This window comes from Amblyomma americanum, chromosome 2 (assembly GCF_052857255.1).
Source record: "Amblyomma americanum isolate KBUSLIRL-KWMA chromosome 2, ASM5285725v1, whole genome shotgun sequence".
In the NCBI taxonomy this organism is placed as follows: Eukaryota; Metazoa; Arthropoda; class Arachnida; order Ixodida; family Ixodidae; genus Amblyomma; species Amblyomma americanum.
Window position 1 is genome coordinate 143,232,471 of NC_135498.1, and position 11,258 is coordinate 143,243,728.

The 11,258-nt window shown below is 48.2% G+C and overlaps 1 protein-coding gene across 1 annotated transcript in view; it reads right to left on the reverse strand.

The window, feature by feature from the left end:
- LOC144121836 (signal peptide peptidase-like 2B) overlaps positions 1-10,987 on the reverse strand; it is a 69,954-nt gene extending 58,967 nt beyond the window's left edge. The window contains exons 1-4 of the mRNA XM_077655251.1: positions 10,771-10,987; positions 9,828-9,956; positions 9,137-9,316; positions 6,407-6,487 (exon numbers count right to left, since the gene is read on the reverse strand). Of these exons, the coding sequence (XP_077511377.1) occupies positions 6,407-6,487; positions 9,137-9,316; positions 9,828-9,956; positions 10,771-10,959 (579 nt within the window). The 5' untranslated portion in view covers positions 10,960-10,987. The remainder of the gene's footprint in view (positions 1-6,406; positions 6,488-9,136; positions 9,317-9,827; positions 9,957-10,770) is intronic.
- Between the last annotated feature and the right edge of the window lie 271 nt (positions 10,988-11,258).

Consider the following 11,258-nt stretch of genomic DNA (forward strand, 5'->3'; position numbering starts at 1 on the left):
GCAAATGTCTACTCTAAACATAAAAATATAACACAAAATACACAAGCACAATTAAATGAATGCACAAAAACTGGTTAATAGCGGCAAAAAAAAAAACAACAGAATTGATCGTCCGAACAAATAAACCCTCTTCAGTCAGAATTTACATTAGAAAACACCTTAGTTCCTGAAAAAAAGGCATCATGGTTTAATGCTGAAACGATGTCTTCTGGTAATTTTTTAATTGCGAGAAGTAATGAGGAATGCATGAGGAGGTAGGTACGAGAAAACATGGATTCAATTGTGAAGGAATGAGATGCGGTGGGCTGGGCTGATATAGCACGTAGCGAATGTGGACCGATCGTAATATAGTCTGTGGAAATGATATAATAGCGCTTTTAACGTTTGCTTTTGAAGTGATATTAAGTTAAGCAATATTTGATGGTAGTAATGCTTGAATGATGGGAATAGTTTGTTGTTATAAATCTAGCTGCTGCATCCTGGACTGACTCTAGCTTGTTAATTAAGCACATTTGGTGCGGGTTTCAAATTAAAGATGCGTTTTGTACTTTCGAACGGTCAAGGGTCGTGTATGCTAAAAGTTTAGTGGCAGGGTTTGCTTGCTGCACGGGACGCTTGACGAAACAAAGTAATTTACATGATTTGCTAACATTTGTGTTGTGTATGTATAGGGGGCGCTACCCACCATTCATCTCATAAGCGACAATCATCGGAATAAAGGGGCGTTCCCGATACCCGTCGATGTAGTCTCGCCTCGTCCCTCGGCGCTTCGCGCCACCACATACTGGCGCAGTCGACGAAGATAGCAAAGAAGCGTTTGGCCTGACTAGGTTTTTCTGCTGCCGCGGTTCGTCCAAGGGGCGTCACCTGCGAGATGGAAGCGGCCGGATTGCCGCCATTATCGCCTTTTCTTGAGGCGCCCGGGGACGCAACGATTCCCTGGGAGCAGTGGCGTGATGATTTCACCAATTTTCTGCAAGCGACGGGGCTGGATACGCAACCGCCCCCGCGGGAAAAGGCCATTCTGCTACAATGCCTTGGGATTGAAGGACGCTGTGTTTTCCGCACTTTGGGTCCGGAGCCAGCACAGACGCCAACGCCAGCCACAGAAAAGGACAAGGTAGAGGCAAGTGAAGAGAACTGTTATACCTAGGCACTTGGCTTACTGGTGCATCATTTTTCAAGTACCGTGAACGTATTAGTCGAGCGACGTCGATTTACGTTAAGGAGACAGTTACCAAATGAGCCGATACGAGCATACGTCAGTGCGCCCCGACAGTTAGCAAAGACGTGCGACTTCAGGAATTTCTTGGAGGCGGCTCTACGGGACAAGGTTGTTGACGGAGTGCGAAGCACTGAGATGCGACAGAAACTACTCGTGAAGGGGTCAAAACTTACGTTGACCGAGACGGTGGAAATTCTGCAAACGTACGAGCAGGCAGCAGAAGGTGCTGAGGTCTATGATCAAGGGCCACTACAACTGGACATGGTGCATCATATTTCGAAAGGAGCGGGGCAAGAAAACGACTCGAGAATGCCGTGGTTGCGAAAATGTTACCGCTGCGGCTCTACAAGGCACCTTAAAAATTCACAAAATTGCAGAGCGCGAGGGAAACGTTGTTCCAGATGCTACAAAATCGGACATTTTCAAGCGGTCTGCAGTAGGTCGGTGGAGCGGGATGTAGTACAAGTAATTCAAAACGACGGCTCCTGTGAAGAGGATGGGCTGACCGTGCTGGCTGTCAGACAAGCGGAACGAAGGTCCCTGGTCACCGATGTCGTCATTGAGAGCGAGCAGTTGGAACTGGTGGTTGATACTTGGTCGCCTGTGTCTATTTTGCCTGAACACCTTTATCGGGCCATGTTCGCCTGCAGGTTTTCATTGGCTTCAACTACTGAAACATTGCGGGATTTTTTACAGAAGGAAATTCCGGTCGTGGGATATTTTGTAGCCAGAGTGATGCGCGGGAACAACTGGACTTACCTGCGCTTTTATGTTGTTCCTCAAGGCATGGCATTGCTGGGACTGGATGCTGTGCAACAGCTACAGTTGCATATCGATGGTTCGGCACTGGAGTGCCTGCCGGTCACGGCCAGCTCCCCGTCGCTCCCTCTCGAGTTGTGTGTTTTCCTTTCTTTTTGCATATAAGTTGGGACCAGTGAAGAACTTTGTGCACTCTGTGAAGCTGCGGTCAGATGTCAAACCAGTAGCGGCGAAACTTCGACGCTTGCCCCTGACCTTACGGGAGAAAGTAGCAGCTGAACTGGCAAGATGGCTGGAAGCCGGCATTATATAAAAGGTTAATGCTGCAGAATGGGTGTCTCCTATAGTATTTGTACAGAAGGATGGCAGTATTCGCCTATGCGTTGATTTGCGCGAGCCCAACAAAGCAGTGGTTGTTGATGGGTTTCCTTTACCACACACATAACTGTTGCATGCGTTGAGTGGAGCAACAATGTTTTCGAAATTAGACCTTGCCTCAGCCTATCACCAAGTGGAATTAGCAGAAGAGAGTCGTGAAATAACGACGTTTACCACGAATGAAGGATTATTTCGGTTTCGCAGAGTGTGTTTCGGTCTCGCATCAGCACCAGCCGCCTTTCAGCGAATGATGCAGGAAATTTTTGAAAGGCTGCAAGGGTGTATTGTTCTACATAGATATCATAGTCTTCGGAAAGACTAAGAACGAGCCCAACCGTAATCTCCACGAGGTATTGGGCCAGATCGCCAGCGCTGCGCTGCAGCTGAATCATAAATGCCTATTCGCGGCCCAGGAACTGTCATTTCTAGGTCACCATGTGACTGCACGTGGTCTTGGCCCACTCAAATCAAAGGTGGATGCTATACTTAAGGCACCAGCGCTGACAGATTTAGTGGCGTTGCAATCATTCCTTGGGCTCGTAGGTTATTACTCCCATTTTCTTCCACATTATGCAGAAGTGGTGGAAACGCTGCGAAGACTTCTCCGAAAGCGCCAAGAGTTCGTGTCAGACCAGGACGCAGAGCAAAGTTTTCTTAAGGTCAAGGAGATGCTGTCAGCATGTGGAGTGGTGGCTATGTCCGAAGTGTCTTTGCCTGTACAGGTGACAGCTGATGCATCTGCATATGGGCTTGGAGCTGTGCTGCAGCATGTGGTTGACGGCGATGTTCGCACAGTGGCATTCGCTTCCAGGACACTAAATCCACAAGAACGCAAGTACTCTACCGGGGAACGGAAGGCGCTTGCATGTTTATGAGCATGCAAACATTGGAATATATATCTGTGGGGCCGCAGGTTCGTGTTACGGACTGGCCATCAAGCATTGGTAACACTGCTGTCAACAAACGGGGTTGGAAGACGTCCACTGTGTATTGAACGCTGGTATGCTAGGTTGTTGCGATGCAATTTTTCAGTGCAATATAGAAAAGGACAAACCAATGTCGTCGCGGAAGCACTTTCTCGGTTTCCTCTGAGGTTGACTGAGATCGAACCAGTGGAAGAGGTGGTCGCTACAGTTTCCAGCCTGGTAACAAAAAGTGAACTACAAGCAGCAACAGCTGATGATCCGCTTCTAAGCGAGGTAGCATGGTACGTTATGTCTAGATGGCCGGAAAAGAACTGTTTAGCCGGAAAACCAAGGTTGTATTTTCGCATTCAAGGAGAGCTGTCAGTGGTAGATGGACTACTGTTTCGGGCTGAACGAGTCGTACCCCCTGCGGCACTGACTTCCAGATTGGTCATGATGGGACATGAATCACATCCAGGCATTGTGCGAACAAAACAAAGATTGAGGGAACAGTACTGGTGGCCCGGAATGGACAATGAAGTTGAAGCCGTGATTAGGAACTGTGTGGTTTGCAAAGCATCCAATAAATCGGCAAAATCGGTGACGCCTCCTTTGCAACCAGTGGAGTGGCCAGAGAAGCCCTGGGAAAAGCTTGGAATTGACATCGTCGGACCGATGGAGCGAGCACCTCCAGAGTGCAGATTTGCGGTAACTGTCATTGATTACCACAGCAAGTGGCCAGAGGTGGCATTCGTGTCCAGGATAACTACACAGGCTGTTATAAAGTACTCCTGGAACTGTTTGCAAGAGAAGGGTACCCGAAAAGCATCGTGACGGACAATGGGCGTCAGTTCATGACCACATGTTTTGAGCAGTTTTTGCAGGACCGAGGGATTGAGCACGGCGTTACAGAATTGTACTACCCACAAAGCAATGGGCAGATTGAGCGGTTGAACCGCGTGCTGAAGGAATGCATCTAGGTCGCGGCGTTGGAACGGAGGCCGCTGAAGGAGGCGATCTGCGAGTACCTTGGTGTGTATGGGGCCAACCCGCATGCAGCTACAGGTGCGTCACCGGCGTTCCTGCTACATGTAAGAAGACCGAGGACAAGACTGGATGTAGTTGGCCTTCCAGGAAAGGAATTTTTCGACGAACCTCAAGTTGCCATAAAAAAGTTGAAATATCGGGTCAGAGAGCAGCAGCAACGAACAAAAAGGTATACAGATGAAAAACTCGGTGCCAGAACGTCCACCATTGAACCAGGAGATTTCGTGGTGAAAGTAAAACAAGGCGGACCGAAGACGACGCACAACTTTTCCTTGCCGCTGCAAGTGGAGAGACGAGTGGGCAAGCGTTCATTTCTGTTGGCAAATGGCACTAAATGCAATGCATCAAAGCTGACGGTAATTGCCAAAGGAGGCGACGAGGTGCACAAGCATTAGCTGAAACGGTTATAGAGCGACGTGGTGCAGCCAGAAGATTTTCCTGTGACCTAGAGACTCCTGCTACCTTCATGGACAAATCGGAAGTGGTGCAAAATGAAGACACAGAAAAGAGCGCTCCTCGTCTAGGAAATGCACCGGCCACATCAACGCAGTCTGCACCTCAGCTGCCTGACCAGCAATACTCCGCTTGACCTGGAAATGCACCGGCCACATCAACGGAGTCTGCACCTCAGCTGCCTGACCAGCAATACTCCGCTCGACCGCAACGAACTAGGAGACTGCCAGTACGGGACGAGTTTGCCTGAGACCGAAAGACTGGAGCGTGTCATGTGCTGTGAAGCGTGTAGAGTTTGAGTTCATTGTTGTGTTATCTACTTTGCGTTGTTAAGAGGGGAGAATATGTTGTGTATGTATAGGAGGCGCTACCCATCATTCATCTCATCTGTATATAAGCGACAGTCATTGGAATGAAGGGGCGTTGCCGATACCCCGTCGATGTAGTCTCGCCTGGTCCCTCGGAGCTTCGCGCCACCACAATTTGCATGATGTTCCATGTTTATTCCAGGCCAGTGCTTGTGAGTAAAAATTGAACAATACAGTTGTCTTCTCTATACCTAACTGGAGCGATGATAAGGCAACGAAGATTATCTAGGGTTCGAGCTGAAGAGAGCCCTGTCTCCCAGATCGTGGAACAGCGGTGAGCGCAAGGTCCGAAAATTTGGTTGTGTGGAGGTTTCGGATAGAGATAAATCGTTTTATGTTGGAACATTAGTACCTTAGTACTCATTACTACTTGATTACATTAGTGCTCAGTCATCCGCTGCGGCGTCGGCAAGCTTCGGCAAAGACGTAACTTACTGCCATTGCTTTCGACTTTCCAAATGTTGCCCGGAATCACGAAAGATAAGATACTGATGGCTGTGCCCTGATGCTGAGGAGCTGAGGAGATTCTCTGGAACGTACTGGCGCTTCAATATGATAGTCCAGTCAAGAGGAAAAGAAAGGCAGCTTGCCATGAAGACTGCCTTGCCAAGATCGTCAACTGGCCGCATTGTAGAGATACAAAATCGCCTGCAAACGGAATATTATACCAGTCCAAATCGCCGACGCGTCACGATCTCGAAGAGCATAGCGGTCTTTCGGGCGTAACGAGAAACTCTGAACAGGCCTCGCCGAGGCGCTGTCAGTCACAGCCACGCTGCTGATTGCTACCGCAATGGTAGCGCCAGGGAGGGATAAAACGCTGAACATGCGATTGTAAACAGGAACTGTTGTCGTATGCGGCAGAGCGCACGCGCGCGATAGCTCACAATGTCAACAAAGCAATTGCAATACGTCTTACTGCCGTCCGTATTCTAGCAGTGGTGAAAAATTGGCTTGAGTGCCTGATAACGCGTTGGAGAAATTTTTCATTCCGTCTTTCGTTGCAGTCCCGTGAATCACTCGTGGGGACGCCAAGCATTTGCGGAAGTTTCGCTCCTTCTTAACCTCTTCGCATCGACTTCTAGCGCCTCCTCATGCTACCCTATCACCACTTCGCTTCTGAGCTCAGTCCTCGTCATCCGCTGTCGAGCGAAACAACCCAATAAGGCACTCGTACGTACGAGTGCCTCTTTTAACACATCGCCTCTAAAATCAATGATCCTTGATCTTCGGGTGTTGATGCAAGCACCGGCTGTTCCACAAGCACTTACCGCAATCCTCTGCGCGGTAGTGTTGAGGACGAAGCCGGCAATAATGTCCAATTTCTTAATGTCGGTCTTCATTTCTTCAGCCTGCAAGAAAAGATCAAGATTGGGCCCACGCGTTTTTACGAAACCTTTAACATTGACCACATGGAACAGTTGAATGAATGACTTGAATTTCGAGGGTGGGCACATGTGTAGGTCTTACTATATATGTATAGGCGTGTGATTACTCGGCTGCACAGCACTCTTATTTGTTGAGCTTGGTTAGGTTCTCTTAGAATAAAGTTTCGGACACACTGTTTATGAAGCATTCGTTTGTTTGTTGCGCTCTGGCCGTTTCACGAAGTGACCGCTTTTAGGCTCAGCACAGAGTAGGCTCGAACAATGTAATTTCTAAACAAATACATATTCTGGCGCATTTACGAATGAAAACATAATTATGAGCATGCTTACCAGCGTCCTTAGAGCATAACAGCCAGTGGTGATGTTCAAAATGCCTCACTCAGACGCTCGTGTAATGCATCGGCTATCAAAACACTGCAGTGCCTTCACGGTAGGCTAGTCATCCGCTGCTTTACGAAAGAGATGGTATAAGGATCCCGGAATACCGATTTCTCGCTGCTGGCTGCGGAACAGGTCAGGGACGACTGTAAGAGCGCGAATCGCCCGTATGTGTGAAGGGACAGTCGTGTAACCATGTTTCTGTATATTTGCTGCACCTTCGAATTTGCCCAATCAAACGTAGCGTTTTCTTTTTGTTTTCATAGCAATTTGTGTGCTGCGACTAATAATTGTCCTGGTAAAGCCGATAACTTTTTGTTTCAGAATGATGGTGTTATGGTCGGACCACCTTTCACGGCCTTTCACAATGCGTTCAAGAGAGCGGCCACCGGGTGGAGGCGTCATGTGAATTGCGTTTCTATTTATTCCGCGCTAGCTTTGACCAGTAGGAAGGCGCAGTAGACGTAGACGATCGCTGCAGTATAATACAATAGATTGTTGGTGCAGGCAGTCGTTGGGAATGCTTTTCTGCAGCACCTGCTACTGCTGTTTTTTTTTTGCGCTTAGGTGTGTGTGTCAGAATTTAGTTCTTTTAGCGTCGCATCCCGTGGAAGGTACTATTAGAAAGGCAATGAAATACGAATCGAACAGTTATGGAGTCGAATCGATTACGAATAAAATATTTTTCGAAATATTCCCTGCGCAAGTATTCGTACACAACAAGAAATCGTGCGACACAGCTTTGCGCTACTGTCGCCGCTGCTTTGAGATGCTATGAATTATGAAGTTAAAGCTATGGCTTTCAGAAGGCACAACTCTGTTCTGCAGTCATCGCACGCATACAAAGTCAGTATGTGAACTTTTCGACCATCTTGTCATAAGCACAGAAAAATAGTTTTTTTTTGCTATAGGCGAAGACAGAAAAAACTAGCGCCACATATCAGCACATAAGAGGGCCGAGAGCTAGGTGCAAACCATGGCCTCCGAGATCAGTCTTCAAGGCAGTACCTGCTAGACCTGTTTGAGTACTGCCACGTCGCCCAATCTTGAAGGGCATGTGCATTGTACGAACGTTACTTATGAATGTCGCTACACGAATGGTCCGCGTCGGGGCGCTGAAACCTCAATCGAGTTCACACCGATCGCGGAGGCACACTGTGCGGCATCGGATTCGGTCCTGCTTTTGAAACAGCCGTAGAAGAAAACTTCCGCATACTTTGTTCTGTCTCCGGGCCAGTTATTAGAAATCATGATCATTTTCTATTCGCTTCCAATAATTTTGAACATACACTATTTCATTCGTTCAGCGAATTGAATAGGAAGGTGTACGATTGCCTAATAGAAATTTGTAATATTCCGACATGCCAACATTTATTTCATTTCTTGTTTTCGACGCCCTGGGCTGACGTACGCCGCCATTACAGGGACCGACAACTGACCAAAACGTGTCATGAGGTTATATGGCAGAGGTGAAAAGATCTTGTCTCATATTGCACGAAGGGAGCATTGTAATGTTGAAGGAATGAGCAGTAACAATTTCTACTTTGTGTTTAAAACGACATGATACAAGCCGATACGACATCTTGCGGCTGAACTCTGCTTTTATCCGCGTATCCTACTACGTCACCATATCTCTTTCGAATGTCTCTGTATGTTGCTAAGTGCATTGTGTTTTTTTATTTCGGAAGAGTGTGTCAGATTTTGCCATAGTTTACGTTCTCCCGGGTGCCTCTTCGACAGAATGTAACGCTCCTTACACATCGCCAAGCTTTTGCTACTAGATGACGTCAGAGTGCTTTGAGCTTCTTGATAGAAGCGCGATGGTCTACTGAAACTGTCGTCAACGAGGCGTGCCTCACTGCGCCAAACAGCTCTCGATGTGCAAACTCAAAAATGACGCAGAAATTATACCAGCTTGTAGTTCACAACTTTTGCCGACGTGCAATCTCTATCGCGCTGGCTGATCTTGGATTCCAGCATCAAGACAGACAAGAACGAATGCTTCGACTCTTGGAAGAATTCACTGTATAAAAATTTTACAAATCGTTTCTGAAAAAAAAAATACTGGAATTAGACACCTTCGAAGCGAAGTTTTCTACTGCGCTCCCATAAGTTGGGTCCTTAGAATTCAGTTGTCAGTCCCTTTATTAACAACCTCAAAAGTGGATTACTTTCACGAGCACTTAGCGCGCTCTCCACCGAGGCCAGCGTCAGTGTGTTCCTAAAGCAGCTTACTGCGTGCATCGCGTTGACGCTGATGAGGACGCCCGTGGCCTTGGCGCTCTTGGCCTGTTGGATCACGTCGTCATTGGAGGTGTTGTCGCAGCGCTCCAGCATCACCAGCTTGCCCTCGAAAGAGCGCCTCTCGTAGTCGCAATCCGTGTCGTTCAGCACGTTCAAGAATGGCCGGTATTCCTGCGTGGAAAAATATTTCGGAGACAAGGGTCGCACGGCATTCCGCGGCACCTGCCTTCTCGGGACGTGCACCTACGCGATTGGAAGATAATTGCTTTAGGCTCAATCTACATTCACTCAAATGCCCTAACGAAGGTAACATTTGCGAAAGGCGGAACTGGAAAAATAGTCTCGACCTTGGTCATAAGTTCGTTCCTAGGATGCCGTGGTTGCGTCACTAGGAGCGGGGGGTTTCGATGGAAATCGGTTTTTCTACAGAATTCTGACGAAAAATCTTTTGCTAGGGAAAAAGGCCTTATCTTGAGACTTATCCATCGATACGCATTAGATGAGATTTATTATTCTTTTGATTTTCACGCTTGCAGCCACTAGAAAATACCTCGGAGATATGCCCTAGAGGTCGCTTAGAGAGCGGTTCCCCGCGTAGCCACTGTTGACTCGGTTCACTCGGATCCGGGGGCAATAATTTCGCCGAAAGATGGCGCTCATTAAGGGACGCATGCTCACTCACGGAGTCCTCCTCCTTCTTGGGCACGTCCTTGACGGCGGGCACGTAGGCGGTGCAGAAGAACACCGGGCTCGCGTTCTCCGCCTTGAGAAGGAGAACCGCGGTCTCCGGACGGTTACTGGCTCCAACAGGCTGCGCGCGAAGCCTAATCTTTAACACTGCTGTTGTGCTCAGCTACGAGAGATGGACGCTTCAAAGATGCGGCCTATACGGGCAAACGGCCCTCTTCATTTGCCAAACTTCAGAAGGTTCTTACGAGACACTCAAGTTTCTCTCCTTTTCAAGCGGGACAAGGTGCAGAACTGACGTTAAGAAAGCGGCCGAGCCACTCTGGATATGAGAAAACAAAGCGTTCTCTTTGTTGCTTAAGGTCCCTGTAAGAGTCTTGTCTTGCACCGACTGTATTGGGGGACAAACACCGGAGTGCGATAACTGGTAGTGCTAAGCATCGAATGTGAAATATACAGTGCAGGATCACGGTTCTGCTGGGGTTACAGATGACGTGCGAGCGCTGGTCACATTGTCGAGAGCAATCATGCCCCCTCCCCCTTCTTCTCATCCGCCCACACAAGGCATAGACGGTCACGTTAGAGAACAGAGCCGTCCCCTGGTGGGTAAAAGAATAGACACGATGAGGAAATAGTACGACGGCACAGACCTGAATCACACACCCAGGTAAGGCTTAGAATCGTCGGACATCAGATGAACGCGCGTATTTTTCGGTTGCGGACATCTTACACCGACCCACCCGCAAACAGCGAACAACTACAGTGTCAACTGAGCTAGATCACCTTGATCCAGCTATGTCCGTATAGAGATAACACAGAAACCGCGATGCTGGGAACCGAGAATGGGGCATTTCGAAGAATGTGACCTAATCAACGTAGCTAGTCCTTACCAAGACGCGGAGTGAAACGCGCTATAGTGCATATTTGGCGTTACTTACCGTCATGATGAACGAGGCGAGAACGGAAACGGCGAGAAGAAAGTCGGGAGTCATTTCTCCTTGGTCAGAGCAGAGCAGCCAGAGCAGCTGGAAGCGAACCTCTTCTTCGCTCATGCAGGGTCGTGTGCACGAAGGGCAAGGAGCGAGGCGCAAAGAACGTCTTTTTTGTCTATTTTCTGAAGCATCCATTATTAGTCGAAAGAGAGCGAAAGGCTAACTTTTCTTAAACTTAAGTCACCGCTGAGTCAGCGAGTAGGCGGGTTTATGAGGGTCAAGTTGACTCACTCTAAAGCCCTAAGGCACGAACACATCTTTAAAGGAAATTGAAATGCAGACCAGTTTCTTTTTGATTTTGTTTTAGCGCACCTATTTCAGGGGGCATCTTTCGACAAGACCAATCTGCATGACAGGATACCGGTACCAGAAAATAAATACAAGTGACGGCACAGCTCAAGGAGCAGGTACGGCGCAGAAAATAGTATAACAGG